General features: G+C 47.4%; 2 protein-coding genes across 2 annotated transcripts in view; one reads left to right on the top strand and one right to left on the bottom strand.

Moving 5' to 3' along the window:
* The window catches only part of LOC309562133 (kelch-like protein 10), a gene marked incomplete at its 3' end in the record, with an annotated part of 516189 nt that overhangs the window by 192849 nt on the left and 297036 nt on the right, over positions 1–26304 (bottom strand). The window lies entirely within an intron of this gene.
* ARIH2 (ariadne RBR E3 ubiquitin protein ligase 2) overlaps positions 1–26304 on the top strand; it is a 106251-nt gene that overhangs the window by 41479 nt on the left and 38468 nt on the right. Inside the window, exons 3-4 of the mRNA XM_082266429.1 lie at positions 20991–21058; positions 23879–23942. Coding sequence (XP_082122555.1) covers positions 20991–21058; positions 23879–23942 — 132 coding nt within the window. The remainder of the gene's footprint in view (positions 1–20990; positions 21059–23878; positions 23943–26304) is intronic.

The raw sequence follows: 26304 nt of genomic DNA, 5'->3' as shown, positions 1-26304 counted from the left end.
TGCGTGGTCATGCAACACTGTACCCAAACAAAATTGATATTTATTCACACAAATAGAGCTTTCTTTTGGTGGTATTTGATTACCACTGGGTTTTTATTTCTTAAATAAAAAGACCGAAAATGTATAAATAAAAACAATATTTTTTACTTTCTGCTATAAAACATCCAATAAAATGTATTCATAAATTGTTGCCCAAGATGTATTCTGCTACATGTTTGGTAGGAAGAAAAAAAGAATCCCAGTATAAGTGTATTTTTATTGGTTTGTGTGAAAGTTATTGCATCTACTATGGTGTGTGTGTATGTATGTATGTGTGTGTATATATATATATATATATATATATATATATATATATATATATATATATATATATATATATATATATACACACACACACTGGAATTTGTATTCATTTATTGTTTTAAACAATTAATGGCAGGGATTATCGACTTATAACAGGACTGCAATATTGCGGCGGGCATTCTGGCACTGGGGGAACTAACTGCCACTGACCTCACCAGTGACATTTAGGCCTCATGCACACGGGGTGCTTTTACAGCGGCTGTTTTTGGCGTCAGACTTTTTTTCTGCAGCCAGTAAACTCCCCAGCATGTTCTCCTATGTGTCAATGCACACACAGGCTGTTATCAGCATTTTTTGGCAGGGGCGTTTTCTGGCTGGAAAAAAACCCAGAACGAGATGTTTTTCAACTGTAAAACACTCTAACTCTAATAAAAGCTTAAAAATGCTGAAAATGCCAAAAACGTGGCTATTCGGCGTTTATTAACGTTTTTGGGCCATAAGCTTTTGTGGGAGTATAGCTTTGCTAAAAATAAAACCTAAATGCTACAGCTGAAAAAAAGCTAAAAAACGCTATACTGCAAAAAAGCTGAAAAACTTCTACAGCTTTCTAATGACGTTTTGATAGCGTCCAGTGTGCATGAGGCCTTATACAGCGATCAGCGGGGTCCTTCTCCCTGCAGCCTTCTGTTCTCTTGAACTTGGTATGGCTTTGCATGGCTCCACCCACACAGCTGCATCATCCATTCACGGAGCTATTCACAGGAATCTGTGAATGGAAGGACCACAAGTCTCATCTGCAGAGGGACTTGTAAATTTCAATAGAGCATAAATGCTGCGATACCTCACGACCAGTGGCGGCTGGTGCTCCATGGGCCGGGGGACAGCAGACGGAGCGCACCATACTGACCCCCCCCCCCTCTCCCAGGAGCACACCATATCTACCCCCCCACCACCACACCAGGCCGCACACCATATCTACCCCCCCCCCTCCCGTCCCCCACCACACCAGGCTGCACACCATAACTACCCCCCCCCCCCCCCCACCACCACCACCACACAAGGCCACACACCATACCTGGGGCTACCCTTTGCAAAACCAACTGCACAGAACAGGTAAGTATAATATGTTTGTTATTTTAATAGAAAAAAAAATGACCTGGGGCTAGAGGAAGAACTTGCAGGATTATTGTTGCAGTACTCTACAAACCAGAATGCAAAAAAATTAGTAAAAGTACATTGCAGGCGGTCCCAGGGTTACAAAAATCCGACTTACAAACGACTCCTACTTACAAATGGAGGGAGACAACAGGAAGTGAGGAGAAATCTCCCCCTAGGAAGGGAAATTTACTCCAATATTTTCAAAATCCAATTGTCATAGGGACAGAAAGTGAGGTGAAATCTTCTGAACAGGGGTAGAGACAGCAAAATAAATGGTACAAGGGTGTTAACCCTTCCCTATGCTATCCAAAAAACCTAAAAATTATTATTTTAGCTGGAGCTACACGTAAAAAATTTACCTGTTGCAACTTGCAAACAAATTCAACTTAAAGTGGAGTTCCACCCTAAAATTATACTTACCTCCATCGTCTCGCTCCGGGTCACCTGAAAAACAAATGGATAATCGCATTTTTTTTTTTTTTTTTTACTTACCTTGTAGAGAAGAAAATATGCTTACCTTACTTCCTCTTCCTCCCCTTCGGCGGCCGCGGCCCGTCGTCACTTCCTGGCTTTGCAATGATTCCTGGGAGCTGATCGTCATTGCTCCCAGGAATCATTGCGCCTGCACCGGCCCTGACGTCAGTTCCGGGGCGCGCGCGTCATCCCCTTCTAAACAGCTTCTGGGCATGCTTTCTTCTAAAAAGTGCAACCCTGGACAGTTCAGAGGCTAGCCATTGTGGAATGCACTAGCCCTGACTGTCCCAGGGGGATTTTTATTAAAAAAAAAAAAAAAAAACTTTCCCAGGGTGGAACTCGGCTTTAAAGCGGAGTTCCACCCTGGAATACTTTTTTTTTATAAAAATACCCCTGGGACAGTCAGGGCTAGTACATTCCACAATGGGAACTTACCTTTTAGGACAAATACTTACCTTGAAAAAGTATTGTCCAGCGCTGCCATCTCAGGTGTGGGCAGCTTGAAGCCAGCGCGATCCTCTTCTGTGTCCTCTTCCGTCTTCTTCGGTCCCACGATGCACTGCACCGGCCCCGCCGTCACTTCCGGTGCCGCAGCGTCATCCCTGCATAGCTTCTGGGCATGCCCAGAAGCTGTTTAGCAAGGTATGACGGCGCCTGCACCGGAACTGACGCCGGGGCCGGTGCAGGCGCATTGATTCCTGGGAGCGATGACGTTCAGCTCCCAGGAATCATTGCAAAGCCAGGAAGTGCCGAATTGCCGTGGCCGCCGAGGGGAGGAAGAGGAAGGAAGGTAAGTATATTTTCTTCGAAACAAGGGAAGTGTAAAAAAAAAAAAAAAAAAAATTGCGATTATCCATTTGTTTTTCAGGTGACCCGGAGCGAGAAGATGGAGGTAAGTATAATTTTAAGGTGGAACTCCGCTTTAAGAACAAACCTACAGTCCCTATCTTGTTTGTAACCCGGGGACCGCCTGTATATCCCAAATAAATGGTTATCCCAAAAGGTGGACTATGCCTTTAGCCGCTATACAGCGCATCCGGAAAGTATTCACAGTGCTTCACTTTTTCTACATTTTGTTATGTTAGTCTTTTTCCAAAATGGATTAAATTCATTATTTTCTTCAAAATCCTACAAACAATCCCCCATAATGACAATGTGAAAGTTTGTTTGAAATCTTTGCAAATTAATTAAAGATAAAAACGCCAATGGCTGCTGCGTTGCTCAACCAGGAAGCCAGTATGTCACCTGCCTGGCTGTGCAGCATAACAGAGGTGTGTAAATCACAAGCCTAGCAATTCAGAATTACAAATGCATTGACAGGTAAAACATCAGCTGTTTGCCTGGAGGTCTGCTTTAGAAGTTTAGTCCGCTTTGCATCCATGTATTACGATACACCCATGTTAGGGTGTAACATGAAACATGGTGCCATTTATCAACACCCCCCCCCCCCCCCCAAACACACTGACACACCCACACTTAACCCCATTCATGACCAGGCCATTTTATGCTATTTGAACACTGCTACTTTAATTGGCGATTGCGCAGTCATGCAACATTGTACCCAAACAAAATTCATATTTTTTTCATACACACAGAGCTTTATTTTGGTGGTATTTGATTACCACTGGGTTTTTTATTTATTTATTTATTTTTTTTGCATTAAAAACATAAAAAGCATCTAACTATGGGATATAGACTGGAATTTGTATTTATTTTTATTTTTTTATACAATTAATGGCGGTGATCAGCGACTTATAACGGGACTGTGAGAGCCGGTGTAACGTTAAAAGACCATACCCCGTGGAGAAACCATACCCTCGTCACTTCCGGGCTGAAACAGCTGAGCAGCGCAGCAGTGCGCATGCTCAGAGCCCCGGATACGTGATTGAACATTAAAGAATTAGACAAGTGCGCATGCTCGGTGGGCATGAAATTCTCACGGCACTGTGTCTGATGTAAAACTTGGGGCGCTTACATTAAAACAGCTCATCTGAAACGTAAATCATCTCCGCTCTTCGCCCTGTCACTGCCCTCATCTCCGGTAATAAATATAAAAGCGGCGGCGGGAGTATGAGATGTAAATGTGACGGCGATCGCGGCTCCGTGATCCGCTTTTATATTTATTACCGGAGATGAGGGCAGTGACAGGGCGAAGAGCGGAGATGATTTACGTTTCAGAGGAGCTGTTTTAATGTAAGCGCCGCAAGTTTAACTACCGTGAGAAATCCATACCCTCCGTAGGTGCACCGGAAGTGACGAGGGTATGGTTTTCTCACGGGTATGGATTTTTCACGGAACACCGGTTCACACTACCACGACCAGAAAGTCGCCCGTGACTTGTTTAGAGACTGGTTTAGAGACTCGAGCACTACTTTGAAGAGACAGGCGACTTTGTCTGTGTGGAATGCCTGGTTAATCTCTTTCTTCTTCCTGGAAAGTCTGATAACAAGTCGTGTCAATTAACCACTTTACCACCGGAGGATTTTGCTGTCTTCCGTCCAGGCCACTTTTTGCGATTCGGCACTGTGCGACTTCAACTGACAATTGCGCGGTCGTGCGACGCCGTACCCAAACGAAATTTACGTCCTTTTTTTCCCACAAACAGAGCTTTCTTTTGGTGGTATTTGATCGCCTGTGCGATTTTTACTTTTTGTGCTATAAACAAAAAAAGAGCGTTTATTTTGAAAAAATAACAATATTTTTAACATTTTTTTATATGAAATTCCCCCCAAAAAAGATGTAAAAACCAATTTTTTTAAAAATTTTTGGCCAATTTGTTTTCTGCTACCTATGTTTGGTAAAAAAAATCGCAATAAGCGTATTTTGATTGGTTTGCGCAAAATTTATTGCGTTAACTAACAAAGGGAAAGATTTCTGTCATTTTTGGTGTTTTTTTTTTTAACGCGTAATGGCGGCGATCTGCGGTTTTGCGTGACTGCGACATTGCGGCGGACAGATCGGACCCTTGACTGACATTTTTGACACTTTTGGGGGTACCAGTGACATTACTGCAGTAATCAGTGCTATATATATGCACTGTTACTGTAAAAATGACACTGGCAGGGAAGGGGTTCATTTTATTGGAGAGGGAGAGGTTAATGTATGCCTGGTGCTTACTGACGTTTAGGGAGGGAGGTGACTGAGTGACACAGGGACAGATCGGATGTTCAGCTATGCTGAACACTGCAATCTGTCACTCCCTGTCACTTAGGAGATCCGCCCGCTCTGTTTACACAGGCGGGCGGATCTCCAAACTAGATTCCCCAACAATCGGGGAAGAGCAGCGGCGATCGCTGAACTTTAGATAGTGTAAATTTGGTTTGTTTGCAGGCTAGCTGGTAAGTGTCCTTCTGTAAGATGCCTAAACATATTCCCCTTCATCTCCATGTAGGCAGGTGCAGTCTACTTTCTCCACTGCAGGTGGCTCTCTTCCACAGCAGCACTGGAGAGGACATGGTCCCTCTATGGTTTGTTGGGTTACTGGGAAGGCTATGCTGAACACTCTGATCTGTCACTCCCTGTCACTATGGAGATCCGCCCGCTTGTGTTTACACAGGTGGGCGGATCTCCACACTAGATCCCCGGCGATCGGGGCAGAGCAGCGGCGATCGCCGCTGCTCCTCCCCTGGCCCGACTCCCGCTGTGAATGAAAACAGCGGGAGCGAGCCTCCGGCGGCGCGCAAGCGCCGCCCAGAAGGGGGGAGTGTCTGACGACGTAGTACTACGTCGTCAGACGATAACGAGCCACTCTGCCGCAGTAATATTACTGTGGGCGGAGGTAAAGTGGTTAAGATAAGGAGGCAACTCCCATTGAAGTGTATGGGACAGTCGGATCACAGGTCGCCTCAAAGTAGTACAGGACCCTTTTCTGAAGTCGGAGCGACTTCAGTAGTGCCAATTAAGACGGCACTGATTGATTAACATTGCTTTTGTTATGTCAAGCGACCTGGGGCTACACAAGTCGCCTCACAAGTCGTGCTAGTGTGAATGGGCTCTGATACTTCAGCAGGCAATCTGATACTAGGGGGACTAACTGCCACTGACAGTGATCAGTGTTAATAATATACACACTCACAGTACTAATGACACTGGTTAGGAAGGGGTCAAAGTTTGGGGCGATCAAGGGGTTAAATGTGTACCTAACTAGGTGTAATGTGTGTGATATGTGCTGCCTTTACTAAGGATCATCTTATTTCCCTGCTAAAAAACAAAAAGAAAACAGCAAGATCCGCTGCCAGTGAACAGAGCTCTGTATTGTTTAGAGCTCTGTTTCGTGAATCGCTGAGCCGATCAGCAGTTGCCGGCGACCAATCATTGGCCGAGACCCACAAACCGGCTTGTGCTGTAAGGAATCGGCGGGGCGTGCGGATCATATACTAGGTACGTACATGTGAAGGTGATCCAGCGCAGGGAGGCCACTTTGCGCCACACATACGTTAGGTGGTCGGCAAGCGGTTTACTTCCTCTTTTTCTCTTTATTAAAAAGAACAGTCCCCTCTCTGGGTGATCAATGTACATTACCAGGGAAAAAAACTTTGTAGCCCACCTGTTTCTGCTCTTAAGAAAAAGCTGTATGTTCAGTTATGTCCTGAAGGAGCTCCAGCACACAGCTTGTGATTGACCGCCTCTATGTGCTGTGTGAAGAAAGGTGTGTCCCTTACCTCCAATCACCTGTCACTGAGCTCTGCAGAGTATAACGTCAGCTCCCCGCCCCCTGCTTTCTGACAGCTCAGACAAGCTGTATAAATTCTGGACTTTGAACGGATGTAGCGAAGAGAAGACTGCAGGTAAACGGGTACAATTTATGTAGGAGGATTTGTTTTCTCTGTGTATCACCTGAGGCCAGTCGCTTCACTGGGTATATGGAAGGGTTTACAACCACTTTAAATTACAATATGGCTTGTGTCATAATTTTATACGCTATATATTTTTTCACAAAAGTGGAGTTACCTTTTAAACTGCTCCCACCTTTTGGCGCCAGCTCCCAACGGCCCTTTAAGGGGTTTGGAATTCCGGAAGGCGGGCCAGACTTGTGATTTGGATGTCACGGCGGTCATATGATCGGGAAACTCGCAATTGTGAGGTGCCGGTTACTGTGCCGAGTGTGCTCAGGGCACGCGCTCTTGGCACAGCTCTGTTGTTGCTAATGCAAGCAAGGCTGCATATTTGCATGAGCTCAGTGCCTATTTTTGTACATTTAAAAAAAAAAAAATTATTAGCTTGACAGGTACTCTTGTGGAGGCATCTGGGGGTCTAAAAGACCCCAAACCCCTCCTCTGCACTTAAAAGCATTCAAAACCCCAAGTTTGGCTGTTTTCAATGCTGTCATTTTTTAAAATCTGGCGCTGAGTACCTGGAAGTGATGTCATGACATCACTTCAGATTTTTGCATGGAGACCTGATCAGAGCCGAATGCGGCTTTGATGGGGTCTTTGGCGGCCGTGCAGGCTGGTTGCCCGGGTCTCCCATTGGGACGGGAGACCCCGGAAAACCGCAGAAGGCGGGGGAGGGGGGCGTCCCCTCTCGCTCCTTGTAAAGACAGCCGACCGTCGGCTATGGACGCCGGTACCGGGGTGATGCCTCTAGCTGCAGACATCACTCCGGTACAGCACTTTCCCAAAATATCAGCAATATTGGTCACCTTGGTTTGCGACATATCGGGAAAAGTGCATATCGGCCCTCGATATATCGGCTTTGCCGATTAATCGGTTGATCCCTAGCCAGTAGTAACCGAGGCAGGGTTTAGGAGTAGGTGGCGCAGAGTACTGGCACCTGATCATATAGCAAGCACTGGATAGATCTTTGCTGCAGCTGTGGGTGAAAATCACAACTGGATGGAGACCCGGTCAGACGGCGGCGGTGCAGGTAGGATAGGATGGGAGACCCGGGCGAGCCGCAGAAGGCGGGGGGGGGGCGTCCCCTCCCGCTCCTTGGAATGACAGCCAAGCGGCTTCTCAGCCGCATCGGTTGTCATTACAAGACAGCCGATCTTTGGCTATGGACGCCGGTACAGGGGTGATGTCTCTAGCTGCAGGCATCACTCCGGTACACCAATTTCCGAAATATCAGCAATATCGGTAACCTCTGTGGCCGATTCCGATATATCGGGGAAAGTGCATTTCGGCCCTCGATATATGTCGATCCCTACTCTGCAGACTAGAATGCAAAAAATTTATAAGTGTGCTTTTTTTTTTCTTTTTATCTGTGTGCATTCATTGTTTTCCCCAAAGGTGGACTATGCCTTTAGCCTCTATAGCTCCAGGCGGTCATCTTGGGGCCCGGAAAGCATGCTAAACCATGCACTGGGTTTAAAAAACAATTATCGCTGTTCACCACTTGCCGATTGCTCACAGTATATTTACTGCGGCAGTCAGCCCCTCACAGGCAGAGCGACGTAGGTCTACGTCGCTAGCCTGTGAGGGTCTCAGGAGCGAGCGCGCGCCGCCGGAGGCACGCTCCCGGGCGGTCACGGACCCTCCCGCGCATGTGACCGGCGGACCCGATCGTCCGCCGGTCACTCGCGATCGTCGGTGGAGAGGGAGAAAGGCAGGCGGCTAATGTAAACAAGCCGCCTGTCATTCTCCCCTGTGTAGGAATGGTGATCATACGGTTCTACTATGTAGGACTGTTGATCACTGTTCTTACACCTCAAGCCACAGCCAATCACAGTTAGAATCGCGCCCCTAGGGACAATATAACCCCTCCCTCTCAAAAAAGTTAACCCCTTCACTGCCAGTGTAATTTTACAGTAACAGTGCATATTTATAGCACTGATTACTGTAGAAATGTCACTGGTACCCCCAAAAGTGTCAAAAATGTCAGTCAAGGGTCCGATCTGTCCGCCGCAATGTCGCAGTACCGCAAAAAAATCGCAGATCGCCGACATTACGCGTTAAAAAAAAACACCAAAAATGACAAAAATCTTTCCCTTTGTTAGTAAATGCGATAACTTTTGCGCAAACCAATCAAAATACGCTTTTTGCATTTTTTTTTACCAAACATATGTAGCATAAAACAAATTGGCTGAAAATGTTAAAAAATTTTGATTTTTAAATTTTTTTGGGGGGGAATTTCATATAAAAAAATGTGAAAAATATTGTTATTTTTGCAAAATTGACGCATTTTTTTTTGTTTATAGCGCATGATCAAAAAATCGCACAGGTGATCAAATACCACCAAAAGAAAGCTCTGTTTGTGGGAAAAAAAGGATGTCAAATTTGTTTAGGTACAGCGTCGCACGACCGCGCAATTGTCCGTTAAAATCACGCAGTGCCGAATCGCAAAATAGGCCCTGGTCAGGAAGGGGGTAAAATCTTCCGGGGCTTAAGTGGTTAATGAGCAGTTTGTAAATGGCAGGATTTCATACAAATTCCATTCATTTGTAAATGAAGACGACCCCTTTGGCTGTTGGCTATGCTCAGCTTTACGCAGGATCCGGTTTTATATTTTTGGATAACTTCACTTCCACAGAAAAATGAATCATCTACTATTTGTGTCAGCGATGCTGAGAAAGTTGAGAAATGTTGCCTAAAGCTATAAAAGAAAAGCGTCATCACCTGCTTCCCAGTTGTTCCAGGGGTGGGAGTGAGATGGTTGTGAAGCACTCTGATTGCGGGATTCTTAATCTCAGGAATTGTATTTAACCATTTTGCTGCCCTGGCCTCCCTCTTCATCATCTCAGTACCTGTTTTTCAAATGTATATTAAAGTGGAAGTACGCACCAAAAATGATATTTTATTCAACCGCTTGCCCTCTAGAAGATTTACCCCCCCCCCCCCCCTTTCATGACCAAGCCATTTTTTTGCGATACGGCACTGCGTAACTGACAGTTGCGCGGTCATGCAACTCTGTACCAACATAAAATTTGTCATTTTTTCCCCCACAAATAGAACTTTCTTTTGGTGATATTTGATCAACTCTTTTTTATTTTTTGCGCTAGACCTACAATTTTGGAAAAAATTTACATTCTGCGATAAAACATATCCAATAAAAAAAATGTAAAAAATCAAATTTCCTCATAAATTTAGGCCAGTGTGTATTCTGCTGCATATTTTTGATTTAAAAAAATCCCAGTAAGCGTATATTGCTTGGTTTGCGCTAAAGTTATCGCGTCTACAAGCTATGGTATATTTAGAGGAACTTTTATTTAGTTTTTTCATACTAGTAATGGCGGCGATCAGCGACTTATAGCTATTATAAGGGATATTGCGGCGAACATTCTGACATTGACACTTTGTGGGACCCAGTGGCACTAATACAGTAATCAATGCTAAAAATATGCACTGTCACTGTACTAATGACACTGGCTGGGAAGGGGTTAAACAGCTAGAGCGATTGAAGGGTTAACTGTGTGCCTAGCCAGTGTTTTTGCTTACACTGGGTTGAATTAAAAAAAAACGTCTCAGGTCGAAGCTGCTGTACTAACAATTTGATGTTAGTACAGTTCTCTCCCCTGCTGTGCTTTTGTCTTCTGATAGAACACTCTGGTCAGCGCTCTCAGCCATTGACTGAAAGCGCTGATTGGGAGCCGGCAATGCTCCAGCATTTCCAGCATGCTAGTCCAACAAAAGCTGACCGAAAGGCCGGCTTCTGTCAGACTGGCCACCCCACACACACGGGCCGTATGTTGGCTGCTTTTCTACTGAACCGGGCGATGTCGTCCGACAGTCATCCTGTGTGTACTAGGCTTGAGGGAAGTGATGGATTTTATCAGAAAACCCATCACTTTCACCCTTTCAGAGCTGAGCTCTGCATTGTTTACATAGGGGGAAGGGAGGTGGTGTTGAGTAGGTGGCAGTGCAGGGAGGCAGGGTGTAGGTGGCAGTGCAGGGAGGCAGGGTGTAGGTGGCAGTGCAGGGAGGTAGGGAGTAGGTGGCAGTGCAGGGAGGTAGGGTGTAGGTGGCAGTGCAGGGAGGTAGGGTGTAGGTGGCAGTGCAGGGTGTAGGTGGCAGTGCAGGGAGGTAGGGTGTAGGTGGCAGTGCAGGGTGTAGGTGGCAGTGCAGGGTGTAGGTGGCAGTGCAGGGTGTAGGTGGCAGGGCAGGGTGTAGGTGGCAGTGCAGGGTGTAGGTGGCAGTACAAGGAGGCAGGATGTAGGTGGCAGTGCAGGGAGGCAGGATGTAGGTGGCAGTGCAGGGAGGCAGGATGTAGGTGGCAGTGCAGGGAGGCAGGATGTAGGTGGCAGTGCAGGGAGGCAGGATGTAGGTGGCAGTGCAGGGAGGCAGGATGTAGGTGGCAGTGCAGGGAGGCAGGATGTAGGTGGCAGTACAGGGAGGCAGGATGTAGGTGGCAGGGTGTAGGCGGCAGTGCAGGGAGGCAGGGTGTAGGCGGCAGTGCAGGGAGGCAGGGTGTAGGCGGCAGTGCAGGGAGGCAGGGTGTAGGCGGCAGTGCAGGGAGGCAGGGTGTAGGCGGCAGTGCAGGGAGGCAGGGTGTAGGCGGCAGTGCAGGGAGGCAGGGTGTAGGCGGCAGTGCAGGGAGGCAGGATGTAGGTGGCAGTGCAGGGAGGCAGGGTGTAGGTGGCAGTGCAGGCTGGTCCTTGTATGCGAGAGCAGTGTTAGGTCCACTCTCCAAGATGCTGCCAGCACAGATAATTTTAGCTCTTATAGCAGGGGTCTTCAAATTTTCTAAAGGGCCAGGGTACTGTCCTTCAGACTTTGGGGGGGGGGGGGGGGTTGCGGGACTGTGGCCAGTGTGAGTAAAAAATGCCCAGGCCTCAGTGAAAGTAAACCATGCCCCATCATTTCATTTTAGTGAAAGAAGTAGTGCCCTATTCTTGATATCAGTGGGAGGAATAGTGCCCTATCATTAGTGCCAGATGTAGATTAAAATAGTGCCCAAATGTCCACATCCGGCCCCAGGGCCGCAGTCGGAGACCACTGACTTTTAGCAAAGATGAACTTCCCTTTCCTTCAACGGTCCCCGTCCCTTGCCGGCACCACCTCCTTTTGCTGGGTGCCAGTCGTCAGCCGTCTTCATTGGCCAACATGGGATGACTTCACTACTGTGTATGCGCAGGAGTCGGTCACTCTGGGGCATTGACCATGCTGGCAATGTAAGCTGAGCTGCGCATGCATAGCTCATTTTTTTTTAATGCCAAAGCAGTGAGCAGGCAGGTAGGTGTATTTTATTTCACCCATCTGAAGATGCCGGTAAAGAGCTTGCTCTCCGTACAATTTCCCATTGACTTCCATTGGGTTGCGTGTTTTTGGTGCATTTTCTGAAAGCACACCAGTGGCGCGGGACTGTGAAAGTGCCCTTAAGTGGTTCTAAAGCCAAAACTTTTTTTTTTTTTTTTACCTTAAAGTATACCTAAAGGCAAAACGTTTATTTTAGTTATGGATAGAGGGGAGAGGGATTAGAACCCTTACCATTTTTCTGGTAAAAATTTGGGTTGTCTCCAGAAAAGTAATAGAGAAGAAGTCTTACAAAGTGGACACTAGTTCTGGTAACCTGGAGGTCCCCAAGGAATTCCCTTTTATTTGCAGGGATTTCCTCTCACTTCCTGTTTGGCTATGAGACAGGAAGTGAAGGGAAATCTCCCCAATGGGACACAGATGGCAGAAAAAAAAATCCCTTACTACATCCAACATGGGAAAAAAAATGTTGGCTATAGTTCTACTTTAATGCATTGCTTGCATTAGGGTACAGAATGTTTTACAGCTTGCTGTCCTCTCTCCCCCCCCCCCCCCCCACCTCCTCAATCGATCCATCGCTGTACATGGCTGGATCTCTTCTCTCTTTTCTTCCTCTTGACACATTGGCTCATTCTGCTATTAATCAAATGCTGTGAGGATGAAGCAGGGCGGCTTCATAGACGCACACAGCTCGGGAGCAAGCACACACATCTGCCCCCATTGCAAGCGGCTTCTTGCTAAGGGGGGGGGGGGGGGGCACAGAAAAAAGGAGGAGCCAAGATCCTTAGCAGGGGACCCTAGAATAAGCTGGTGTGAGGCTGCTGTGTGCAATACCAACAGGTGAGTATAATATGTTTATTATTTTAATTTTTAAAAAATATCGCTTTTAGTAATACTTTATTTAAATAAAATAAACCTTAAAGGGCAAGGACGTTTATTACCATATATGAAACCGGCTAATTTATATTAAAAAAATACAGTGGATTCAATTGTACTTGAAGTGTCCTTCGCCATGTTTAACTAGTCCTTGAAGGGGAAAGCAAACAGTGCTGGGTAACATTTACATTCCACTAAGAAGAAATGGCCAAAGCTGCATCACAGGAATTTCCTCTGGCGATGTCTGATAGCGAAGGGTAAAAGACCACTTGAAGTGTCCACAGGCTTTAATGCTGCAGAAAACTTGGCTGGGAGGTGTCAGAGTGGATTATAGGCCCCCTTCACATTTGTGCGACCTAAAAGTTGCACGATTGTGCCACGTTTTTGACTGGACTTGAAGCAATGCCTGTGTAATCTTGAGGTCCATGGACCTTAAAACACATCAAAGTTGGACCAAAGTAGTGTAGGTAATACTTTTGAAGTTGTTGCGACTTGAAGTCGCACAGATATGAACAGTACTCATTGGAAATCATGGAGTAGGACTTGTCATGCGACTTTGCGGTCCCAAGTCGCAGGACAAGTCGCACTAGTGTGAAAGGGGTCTTCCTTCTCACAGATTTTTTACATTTTGACAAAAGTTCCACTTTCAGTAAGGCTCCTTTTACACAGGCGGACCATTCAGATCCGCCTGTCCATTTTTTTGGCGGATCTGAACGGTCCCCCAATGCATCCCTATGGGGCATCGGATGTCAGCGGAGACTTCGGTCTGACTGTGAAGTCAGACCAAAGTAGTGCGGGGACTACTTTGAAGTCGTTGCAACTTAAAGTCGCTCAGATATGATTGGTACTCATTGGAAATCCTAGTGTACGACTTGTCATGCGACTTTGCAGCCCCAAGTTGCACGCACAAGTGTGAAAGGGGCCTTAAGGCTCCATTCACACTTGTACGATTCCAAAACTGCGCCGATTTTGGAGAGCAACTTTGACGCAACTTTGGATGTGTGCAACTTGGATAGGACTCGGCGTTGAATAAGTGATAACGGACAACTTTTGAACAGAAGCTGCATTGTATAGCATTCAGGTATGAAATTCATGCAACTTCAGAGGGTTAATGTTGAAGTCTATGGCCCTCAAGTTGCATGAAAGTCGGACCAAAGTAGTGCATGACCTCATTTGAAGTTGCTGCAACTTAAGCCATGCATATATAAATGGGTATCATTGGAAAACATGAGGAATGACTTGGCATGCAACTTTGATGTCCAAAGTTGCGTGACAAGTTGCACAAGTGTGAATGGAGCCTAAGGCCCCTTTCACACACTCCGATTCCCCCGCTGAGCAGGAGACACAGCTGTCAGTTCCCCATGCATCTCTATGGGGGAAATCGGATGGGAACGGACCGTCGGTCCGTTCTCATCCGATTCGATCCACTGGACGGATGGAAAATAGGGTTTCCATCCGTCCAGATTTGACGGATCTGATGTCAGCAGACATGCCCTTCTGGAAGAATGGTTAAACATTCCCATAGACACTCCTAAACCTTGTGGACAGCCTTCCCAGAAGAGTTGAAGCTGTTATAGCTGCAAAGGGTGGGCCAACTCAATATTGAACCCTACGGACTAAGACTGGGATGTCATTAAAGTTCATGTGTGTGTAAAGACAGGCGTTCCAATACTTTTGACAATAAAGTGTAGTTGAAGGTAACTGTAAAGGAAATTGAATAGGAAAATTGTTTAATGTACGGCCAGCCGAATGGTTAAAGTAAAACCTGCTGAAAAACAAGATGGGATAAATGAGGGTGTGTGAAAAACAGCCGATCCCTAGTTTGAAATACTTACCCACCAGTCTGCTAACAAACCAAAATAAACCTGTCTAACAAATAAGTTAAAAGCAGGAGTTTAGTTAACACATATTTGCAAATGCATCCCATCTTGTTTTTCAATTGACAGGGATGGAGACACTGTGCAGTGCTCGCCAGTTCTCATATAAAGTCCCAAATTGCCCATTTCTTGTATCGTACTAGGGATGGAGACGCTTGCTTTACAGGCGGGTGTCTCACTCAAAGTCCCCATTTGCCTATGGCATCTTTACTAAAGGGATGGGGGTGTGTGTCTCCCAGCTGATCACATTTAGTTTGCACCCCATGGCTTTTTTGTGCAGCCATGCGTTTTTCGTTGCCAGTCGTGGATTGGAGCAGGTGGGGGAGGATTGGGCGGTCTCCAATCCCATCTGTTTCCAATCCACCTATTAGCAAGCATGTACTTCCCTTTGTGAAGACACTTATACACTCAGGTTGAGCAGTGTTATTTAGTGTTAGGTTCTGCAAGAACGCAGGATGCCTTGTCGCTGGCCTTGCAGCTTCCGCATGCATTTGCAAATATGTGTTAACTAAACTCCTGCTTTTAACTTATTTGTTAGACAGGTTTATTTTGGTTTGTTAGCAGACTGGTGGGTAAGTATTTCAAACTAGGGATCGGCTGTTTTTCACACACCCTCATTTATCCCATCTTGTTTTTCAATTGACAGGGATGGAGACACTGTGCAGTGCTTGCCAGTTCTCATATAAAGTCCCAAATTGCCCATTTCTTGTAAAGTAAAACCTGCTTGTGGAAACCGATAGGGCAGGCCATCCAGGTAGTGTGATCTGCCCGGTGTGCTGAATCACAATTTTTCCACACTAATCCTAGAAGGAATGATGCAGATGGCGATGGGCTGTCGGATGGCTGTGGGCGGTGGGCTGTCGGATGGCTGTGGGCGGTGGGCTGTCGGATGGCTGTGGGCGGTGGGCTGTCGGATGGCTGTGGGCGGTGGGCTGTCGGATGGCTGTGGGCGGTGGGCTGTCGGATGGCTGTGGGCTGTCGGATGGCTGTGGGCGGTGGGCTGTCGGATGGCTGTGGGCGGTGGGCTGTCGGATGGCTGTGGGCTGTCGGATGGCTGTGGGCGGTGGGCTGTCGGATGGCTGTGGGCGGTGGGCTGTCGGATGGCTGTGGGCGGTGGGCTGTCGGATGGCTGTGGGCGGTGGGCTGTCGGATGGCTGTGGGCTGTCGGATGGCTGTGGGCTGTCGGATGGCTGTGGGCTGTCGGATGGCTGTGGGCTGTCGGATGGCTGTGGGCGGTGGGCTGTCGGATGGCTGCGGGCGGTGGGGCTGTCGGATGGCTGCGGGCGGTGGGGCTGTCGGATGGCTGCGGGCGGTGGGCTGTCGGGATGGCTGTGGGCGGTGGGCTGTGGGATGGCTGTGGGCGGTGGGTTGTGGGATGGCTGTGGGTTGTGGGATGGCTGTGGGCTGTCGGATGGCTGTGGGCGGTGGGCTGTCGGATGGCTGTGGGCTGTGGGCGGTGGGCTGTCGGATGGCTGCGGGCGGTGGGCTGTCGGATGGCTGCGGGCGGTGGGCTGTCGGATGGCTGCGGGCGGTGGGCTGTCGGATGGCTGCGGGCGGTGGGCTGTCGGATGGCTGCGGGCGGTGGGCTGTCGGATGGCTGCGGGCGGTGGGCTGTCGGATGGCTGCGGGCGGTGGGCTGTCGGATGGCTGTGGGCGGTGGGCTGTGGGATGGCTGTGGGCGGTGGGTTGTGGGATGGCTGTGGGTTGTGGGATGGCTGTGGGCTGTCGGATGGCTGCGGGCGGTGGGCTGTCGGATGGCTGCGGGCGGTGGGCTGTCGGATGGCTGCGGGCGGTGGGCTGTCGGATGGCTGCGGGCGGTGGGCTGTCGGATGGCTGCGGGCGGTGGGCTGTCGGATGGCTGCGGGCGGTGGGCTGTCGGATGGCTGCGGGCGGTGGGCTGTCGGATGGCTGCGGGCGGTGGGCTGTCGGATGGCTGCGGGCGGTGGGTTGTGGGATGGCTGCGGGCGGTGGGTTGTGGGATGGCTGTGGGCTGTCGGATGGCTGTGGGCGGTGGGCTGTCGGATGGCTGTGGGCAGTGGGCTGCTTGCGTTCTGCCACAAGGCTTTCCACCCTACATGGCATGTGCACCGTGACCGTCTGTACCAACATCTTTGTACTCTTGTGGTTTTCCCACAGACCTCTCCTTGTCCTTATTTGCAGCCCGGAGTTATCTGGCAATGACCCCGCGCTTGTAATTAGACACACCGCCTCTCGGAGAACCTAATACTCTATAGCTTTTATGAGCTCACGTAAAACCCGTATCCATATTGATTACTTGGGCAGGGTTCCTGTAGTGGCTGCCATTTTTTTAACCTTAGGAATTGAGTTTTCCTTTACTCTTCATGCTTTTGCTGCCCAGTGCAGTATCGGCTGATCAGCAAAATGGGAATTTAAAGTGTTTTTTTTTTTTTTTTTTTTTTATGGTAAAAAAGAAGAATACAGGACGTAAAATGGAGCTTTATTTTCCAGTCTGATCTAGAGATTGCATGTTCAAATTAATTATATAGAAGGGTCAATATTTTAGGAGGGAGGGGTGAAAGTAATGCTGTTTTTCAAATAAAATACCTAAAGTGGTTGTAAATCTCAGACATGAAATATGAACAAAGCATATCATTCTATAGCAGGGATCGTCAAACTACGGCCCTCCAGCTGTTGTGGAACTACACATCCCATGAGGCATTGTAAAACTGACATTCACAGACATGACTAGGCATGATGGGAATTGTAGTTCCTGAACAACTAGGGGGGCCATAGTTTGAAGACACCTGTTCTGTAGTGTGTACCTGTCTCAATTAAGAGCACTAAGTGTCATTTCTGTCTGCTGCCTGCTTCTATCTGCATGCGTCACTTCTGACAAGTTTTCCTGACACCAACAGAAAAATGGTGACAGGGGAGGGAGTTCCAGCACACAGCCTGTGATTCCGACAGCCTCAGTTCTCTTCCTCCAATCGGCTCTCTTCACTGAGCTCTGCGGAATGTAACTAGGCTGCGCTCGCCGCGCTTGTTAAAGGGGCAGTTAACCCTTTATTCTCCAGCATATTGTTTGGGGGCAATGGATTCTCAGGGAAGCAAATCTCCTGCCACTTGGTGGGAGGCCAAGGGACTGCTGTTTTCCCCCCCAGGGGGGGATTTGGCTGAGGTTGTGGCTAACCTTGCTGCTCAGGTGGAAATGCTTATGGCTGCTCAATCCACAAAACGTGGTTCAGAGGGTGATGGTGATGGGGCTACTATGGCTGGGGTCTCCTTATCGGGGTCCCGTTCCTCTCGGGATCTTGTGGGGTCCGAGGTGGAGGCTGAGGTTAAAGGGGTTGATAATTCTCCCCCTGGCTCGTCTGAAGAGCTTGCACTCATGGATGAATTGGTTGCTTCTATTGAACTGCGTTTGCAGGATGAACCATGTCCCCCTGCTGCCCTGGCAGCTTGGGGGACTCAGAAAAGACGCCAGACATCGCAGGTCTTTCCCTGCACTGATGATTTTCAGCGCGCTGTTAAGGAACAATGGCGCACTATAGGCAAGCTTTTTGCTGTGCCAAGTAGGTTCAGCTGCGTTATCCTTTCACGCCCGCTTCTGATGAGCGGTGGTGTGTACCGCCTCCGGTGGATCACGCGGTAGCGGTTTTGAATAAGTCCGTTGCGATTCCTGCAGAGGATGCCCCGGTGTTCCGGGATGCCATGGACAGGAGGCTGGAGTCTTTTACCCGTCATACTTATTCTATTACGGGTTCTATGCTAAAAGCTCTATTTGCTTCTCTTCTGGCAGCCCAGGCTGTCGCGAGTTGGACGCAGATGCTTAGACGCGTCCTGGTGGCTGATTCGGCCTCACCGGCGACATTGGATATGGTGGATCAAATCCATCAGGGTGTCATGTATTTGTGTGATGCGGACTTGGATATAGTACCGTTGGCTGCACGTGTACACAGTGTGGCGGTATTGTCTCGCCGCCTGGTTTGGTTGCAGTGTTGGTCTGTGGACCAATCTTCGCGCAAGACCTTAGCCAATCTGCCCTATGATGGATCTCGCCTTTTTGGAGAATCTTTGGATACACTGATAAAGGGGGTCACGGGTGGTAAGAGCACGCTCTTGCCCCAATCCCACAAGGCTATGGTGGCTCCTGGTAAGAAGCATGATTCTTTTCGGCCCTCTCCGGGGTCCTTTCGTGCTTGTCGGGCGCACTATAAGGGCAAGCCGTTCAAAGGTCAAGGCTCCCAAAAGAAGCCGTGGTCAGGTAAGCAGAAGTCCGGCCAGTCCGAACCCGCTGCCCATAACAATGCGGCCTGAAGGGGCGCCCTCACCCAGTTCTGGGGTGGGGGGACGCTTGCTCGGTTTTTCTTCAACCCTGGTTGGCCCGTGTTCGGGACAGGTGGGTTCAGGAAATCGTTCGTTCTGGCTACAAGATCGATTTTTCTCTCTCGGCTGGAGAGCAGATTTTTTCCCTCAGGTGGTTCCGGTGCCTCATCGGGACAGATTTCGGGGGTTCTCGAAATCTGTCCCGATGCGAGACCAAAAGGTAACGCCACGAATTGGTAGTGATCCTCCGCAATGGCGAATCGAAGGTACCTCTGGTAACCCTCGAAAAACGGGATGTGAAGGCACGCATCCCTCAAGTCGATGGAAGCCATGAATTCCCCCGGAACCAGGGCAGCCACCACCGAGCGCAGGGATTCCATGCGGAACTTGCGAACCCGCACAAAGCGGTGTAGAGTCTGTAAGTCCAGAATTGGACATACCCTGCCCTCCTTCCTGGGCACAGTGAACAGATTGAAAGAGACTCCTTCGGCAGGCGGAAATCGCGGCAACATCGCTCAGCGTTTGGGGTGCTATTGCAAATCGCGGGCGGAATCGCGGCGATTCTGCCCACGATCCATACGCTGACATGTGAATGCAGCCTTAGAAATTAGCAATCCAGGAATGTAACTTTTTTTGAAACCGTTAAATCAATGGGTTTAGTTCCACTTTATGATTTACTGCTGTTTGGGGGCTCTGCCCTTCAGCAAAATGGCAGCCTCCAGCAAGAAGCAAGTTGTTATGGGTAAATTTCTGCTTTAACCACTTTACCACCGGAGGATTTTGCTGTCTTCCGTCCAGGCCACTTTTTGCGATTCGGCGCTGTGCGACTTCAACTGACAATTGCGCGGTCGTGCAACGCCGTACCCAAACGAAATTTACTTCCTTTTTTTCCCACAAACAGAGCTTTCTTTTGGTGGTATTTGATCACCTGTGCGATTTTTACTTTTTGCGCTATAAACAAAAAAAGAGCGTTTATTTTGAAAAAATAACAATATTTTTAATATTTTTTTATATGAAATTCCCCCCAAAAAAGATGTAAAAACCAATTTTTTTTAAAAATTTTGGCCAATTTGTTTTCTGCTACCTATGTTTGGTAAAAAAAATCGCAATAAGCGTATTTTGATTGGTTTGCGCAAAAGTTATTGCGTTTACTAACAAAGGGAAAGATTTCTGTCATTTTTGGTGTTTTTTTTTTTAACGCGTAATGGCGGCGATCTGCGATTTTTTTTTTTTTGCGGGACTGCGACATTGCGGCGGACAGATCGGACCCTTGACTGACATTTTTTACACTTTTGGGGGTGCCAGTGACATTACTGCAGTAATCGGTGCTATATATATGCACTGTTACTGTAAAAATGACACTGGCAGGGAAGGGGTTAATTTTATTGGAGATGGAGGGGTTAATGTATGCCTGGTGCTTACTGACGTGTGGGGGGGGAGGTGACTGAGTGAGTCATGGACAGATCGGATGTCCAGCTATGCTGAACAGTCCGATCTGTCACTCCCTGTCACTATGGAGATCCGCCCGCTGTGTTTACACACAGCGGGCGGATCTCCAGACTCGATCCCCGACGATCGGGTAAGAGCAGCGGCGATCGCCGCTGCTCCTCCCCTGGCCCGACTCCCGCTGTGAATGAAAACAGCGGGAGCGAGCCTCCGGCGGCGCGCTAGCGCCGCCCAGAAGGGGGAGTGTCTGACGACGTAGTACTACGTCGTCAGACGATAACGAGCCACTCTGCCGCAGTAATATTACTGTGAGCGGTCTTAAAGTGGTTAAGTGGTGTTGCAGCAAATGTAAAGTGATTCAGTCTCTAATCTAGAAATGAAAACCAAGGCATCTCTATGTAGGTGTTCTACTAACATTCTAACTTCTTCCGTTCTGCAGGTCTCTCATTCTGTGGCGAAACTCATCCTTGTTCACTTTCATTGGCAAGTCTCAGAAATTTTAGAACGGTAAGTGTCCTTTCTTTCTGCTAGATAACATTGCACAAGAATCACAGGGCCCTTATCCGTTGCAATTCATGTACACGTTGACCCAGCAGACTAGCTCCGTCTGAAATTCAATAATGGCTTTTACCAGGTGCAGTTGCATCGATTTTCATGAATTCTATTCCTTTTTAAAAGTAGATTAAGGGAGAAGCTTCTTCCTGATGTCAACACTCGATGATACACTGTTAAGCTTCTGTAATATCATAATACCTTCGAAATAAATTGGCTGCCTTACCACAATGCTTGGTATTGCAATGCAGCAGTACAATGTAAATAGTCTTAAAAAATAAGGGCTTTTATAACCGCTTTCTCAGCACTTTGACTATAAGCTTTATCTGCCTACTGTCACTAGTTTATTTATTGCAAGCTGTGGCAAGAAAATGTGTTCTGTAGACCAGGCAGGGTTGAAAGCACTGCTTGGGATTTAAAGCGGAGCTACTCCCTAAAGGGGAGGCTCCGCTTGTTTGCTTCCTCCCCCCTCCGCTGCAATATTTGGCACCTTTAGGGGGGAGCAGGTACCTGTTTTTGACAGGTACCCTCCCCCACTTCCTTAAGACCTCGCGTGGAGCCGGAACTTCGGCCCCCTCCTCCTTCCACCGCTGCCGGGCCATTCAGAAAGCACAGCTTGCTTCACGCAGGTGCAGTAGGGAATAAGCTGTGAAGCCACAAGGCTTCACTGCTGGTTTCCATTAGTTGGGATGGCGACGGCAGCACCCGAGAGCCGATTTGAAAAATCGGCTGGGGTGCCAACATCGCGGGATCCCTGGACAGGTAAGTGTCCTAATATTAAAAGTCAGCAGCTACAATAAATGTAGCTGCTGACTTTTAATTTTTGGAGGCAGGCTGGGGCTCCATTTTAAATTGTTACTACCCTGTTTCCCTGAAAATAAGCCCTACCCCAAAAATAAGACCTAGTAAAATCCTTGATCTTAGCCCCTCCCTCTGCAGTATTCGGAGAGGGAAAGTAGAGCTCCGGAGGGTCACGTGAGTGCCCAGCGGCGCTGTAAATAAGGTATTTTCAACAATAAAGTTACAAAAAAGGTGTCACACTGCCAAAAGGTGTCACAATCTTTTTACAAAATCGATTACATAATTTTACAATGACTTTATCCAAAGTTTATTTTTGGGATTAAAGAATGTCTTAATGCTGACTCCTAAGCTGACAGAGAGAGAGAGGGGGAGAGAACTTTTTTTTAAACATTCTATTGTTTTATTCCAGGTCTTTAGAACATAGAGAGGGGTAAATGACCACAGCACTGTGCTGTCTATCATGCTTTAAAGGATCAGGATATTTATTAATTTACTTTAGGGTTAAAATCACTTTAAGATCGTCATTGTACATACCGTAAATAAGACATCCCCTGAAAATAAGCCCTAGTGTGTTTTTTGTAGCCAAAATTAATATAAGACCCGGTCTTATTTTCGGGGAAACACGGCAAACCAACAGTAAAAATCAGTCTGTATATGCAGTAAAGCATGCTTGTTATACTCAGTGGAGTCTAAAGGGTTAATCTCTGCATTGTGTAAAAAGGCTGTTTGAACCTGTCTTCTCTGATCCTCCCCTTCTTTTACTGTTTCCAATCCATCTGCTGATAGAACAGAGCCTTGAGAGCACTCTGCACATGCTCAGTTTGGTGTGTATTACTAGAGAATTTTTTTGTTTTTTCTGGGTGGGTGTATGTGATCAGCACCTGGCCACTTGGCACTGTCCAGAGTCAGGGGTCATGCAGCCTCATAGGATAGTCAGAGGAGAATGCAAACTCCTCCTACAAGCTTTAACCAGGCACTGATATGTCACAAAACTGCTATATACAGTATTACTGATGAGAAAAGGTATTTATCAGTTTATATTTACTAAAATACTTGCATTTCCATGTGTTGTGTACTGTGGGAGGGCAGATATAGTGAATACAGGCTCCTGGGGAGACCAGATATAGTGAAGGTAGGCTCCTGGGGGGACCAGATATAGTGAAGCTAGGCTCCTGGGGAGAGCAGATATAGTGACTTGCAGGCTCCTGGGGAGAGCAGAGATATAGTGACCGCAGGCTCCTGGGGAGAGCAGAGATATAGTGACCGCAGGCTCCTGGGGAGAGCAGATATAGTGACTTGCAGGCTCCTGGGGAGAGCAGATATAGTGACTTGCAGGCTCCTGGGGAGAGCAGATATAGTGAATGCAGGCTCCTGGGGAGACCAGATATAGTGACTGCAGGCTCCTGGGGAGACCAGATATAGTGACTGCAGGCTCCTGGGGAGACCAGATATAGTGAATGCAGGCTCCTGGGGAGAGCAGATATAGTGAATGCAGGCTCCTGGGGAGAGCAGATATAGTGAATGCAGGCTCCTGGGGAGAGCAGATATAGTGAATGCAGGCTCCTGGGGAGAGCAGATATAGTGAATGCAGGCTCCTGGGGAGAGCAGATATAGTGAATGCAGGCTCCTGGGGAGAGCAGATATAGTGAATGCAGGCTCCTGGGGAGAGCAGATATAGTGAATGCAGGCTCCTGGGGAGAGCAGATATAGTGAATGCAGGCTCCTGGGGAGAGCAGATATAGTGAATGCAGGCTCCTGGGGAGAGCAGATATAATGAATGCAGGCTCCTGGGTTTAGTAACATTTTAAGTGCAGCAAATGGACTGCGTTGTCAGCAGTTTTCACAGAAGACAAAACTTGGGGAAATTTGCACGCATTACAGTGACGACACGCTTTTGTTTTTTCTGTTAAAAAAAAACACTTCAGTATTGTGTACTTGCTTGTGACTTCATTGTTTTGTTGTTCTTAATTCTAGGCATAAAATGAATTCTGCGCAGTTGTTGGTTGATGCCAGGGTTCAGCCATCATCGTTGAAACATGTGAGTGCTCTGTTCATACATTTTGGTGTCTTTTGTTTTCTGGAGCGAGCCCGGCTGTTGCTTCAGCTGCAGGTTCACTACGGGTGGCCTTTTAGCTTTATTGTGAATTCATTCTCTTTATGGAATATAGGGCGTGTTTCACAGCTGGCTGTATAAGCAAACACACTTCAGAATTATAGAAAATAATTAAAGTGTAAGTTCGTCTTTTCAGAAAAAATTTAAAAGGTTAACTAGCACCTTACACCTTCCCCTCCCCCGGTCTCCGCTGTACTTTAGTGGGTGATGAGCTGTCAGTGCCCACGCAGCCGGTGCAGCGGACCAGGGATATGAAAACCCCACTCTTCATCCCCTTCTGAGGGGCTTCTGGGAGTGGTCAGATCGGTTCCGATTGGTCGAAACGTTTTAAGTGGTCAGCGTTTGCATTTGAAAGGTTTGACCAATTGGAATCACTGTGATTCTTCCCGAAAGCCCCACAGAAAGAAGGGGAAGAAGAGTGGGAATTTCTAAATCCCTGCACTGCTATACCGGCTGCATGCACACTGACAGCTGATCGCCCACTGTGGTAAGTACCGCGGGGACCCAGGGGGAGGGGTTGGAACAGTGTGTGGTGTTCACCTTTTCTTTTTTTTTATGGAAAGCTCACCCTTTAATATACAGAAAACCTGAGCAGCTATTGGTGTGTAGCACCAAACAATGAAATCTTATATACTGTGCTGCACTAGCAATTTATAAATATCTTAATGGGGATCTCAGCTTAGAAAAAAAGCTGTTCATTCGAAGGAATTGCATGAGGACTCGAGGACATACAATGCGATTAGAGGAAAAGCGTTTTAACCTCAGGCAACGAGGAGGGTTCTTTACTGTTAGGGCTACAAGATTGTGGACTTCTCTACCACAAGAGGTGGTTTCTGCGGGAAGTATGGTGGCTTTCAAAAGACTCTTAGACGTACATCTCAAGGATCAGAACATTCAGGGCTATGTGAGATGATTACAGCCACACACACCTACACAGGTTGAACTGGATGGACTATTGTCTTTATTCAGCCTCAACTACTATGTAACTATCATATATATATATATATATATATATATATATATATATATATATATATATATATATATATATGTCTCTCGGCGCTATATGGAGCACTTTATTGCTTTATAGTTAGGGCAAGCTGTTTGCAAAAAAACATTAGGAACTATTTTACCCAACCTACTTATTATCACAAAAAAAAAAGATTTCTCTATATGTATATAGCCAGCATGCTGAATCAAAATGGATTCAAGTGCTGAACTGACTGGGATCATTTTCTTGGGGAATAGAATGACTGGAGCTGAATGGACTTTATAGGCACCGATAAAACAAATTACTTAAGATTTTTATTATGAAATATACCATACTCGACAATAGCTACAGAAATACATATCAATAATATTAAAGCGGAGTTCCACCCAAAAATGGAACTTCCGCTTTTATGTATTCTTTATGCCACATTTGGCATGTCATTTTTTTGGGGGGGGGAGCGGGTACCTAGTTTTGACAGGTACCCGCTCCCATTTCCGCTCAGAGCACCGCGGCGCCCTGAACGGAAGTTATCCTCTCCCCCTCCCTCCCTGCAATCTTCTGGGACATGTCAGAGGTCCCAGAAGATTGCCGGCCAATCAAGACGCGCAGCGCGACTCGCGCATGCACAGTGGGTACCCGGCTGTGAAGCCGCAAACAGTCACAGCGGGGTGCCCACAGCAGTGATGCCGGCGCCGAGGGAGTTACCCAGACTAAACCATGAGTGTCCATCCCAAAGGGGAAGGGGGAAGCCACCCTACAGTAAACACTCTAGGTTTGGTACCGAATACTGGTTGTGTATATGTACCAAGCTCTACATGTTTCGTGACCTAGCGCTTCTTCAGGAGCTCTTCCAATAATTCCTCAATAATTGTCCACACAAGACAGTGGGACAAGGAGAGGAATTGTTTCTCTAAACACTTTCTTGAGCATGTAAATGTGATTACAGTTAATAAGAAAGGGCCAGTACCAATTCAGAAGACCATCTGGTGAACATATACCACCGGGTGAGTCCCACCAATATTAGTATGTATAGGAAGTAGGGAGAAGAAGTAAGTGCATGGGTATACAAATAGTGGGTTGGCCAATATACAATTAATTGAAGCGTAATAATGGTAATATAAAAGTGGCCACATATCCAAGAAGATGTATAGAAGAAAGGGGATGCAATATGGGGCCAGGAGCGGGATTTTAATGGAACCGTCTTAGACTAATAGTACTACATAGACCAGTGTATCTTCTTTATGTAAAAAATAAAAGAGAAGAAGATGGATATGGAAATACTACCGACACAAGATG

Source organism: Pelophylax lessonae (assembly GCF_965119305.1).
Source record: "Pelophylax lessonae genome assembly, chromosome: 8".
NCBI classification, from domain to species: Eukaryota; Metazoa; Chordata; class Amphibia; order Anura; family Ranidae; genus Pelophylax; species Pelophylax lessonae.
This window is presented reverse-complemented; position numbering and strand designations above follow the sequence as displayed.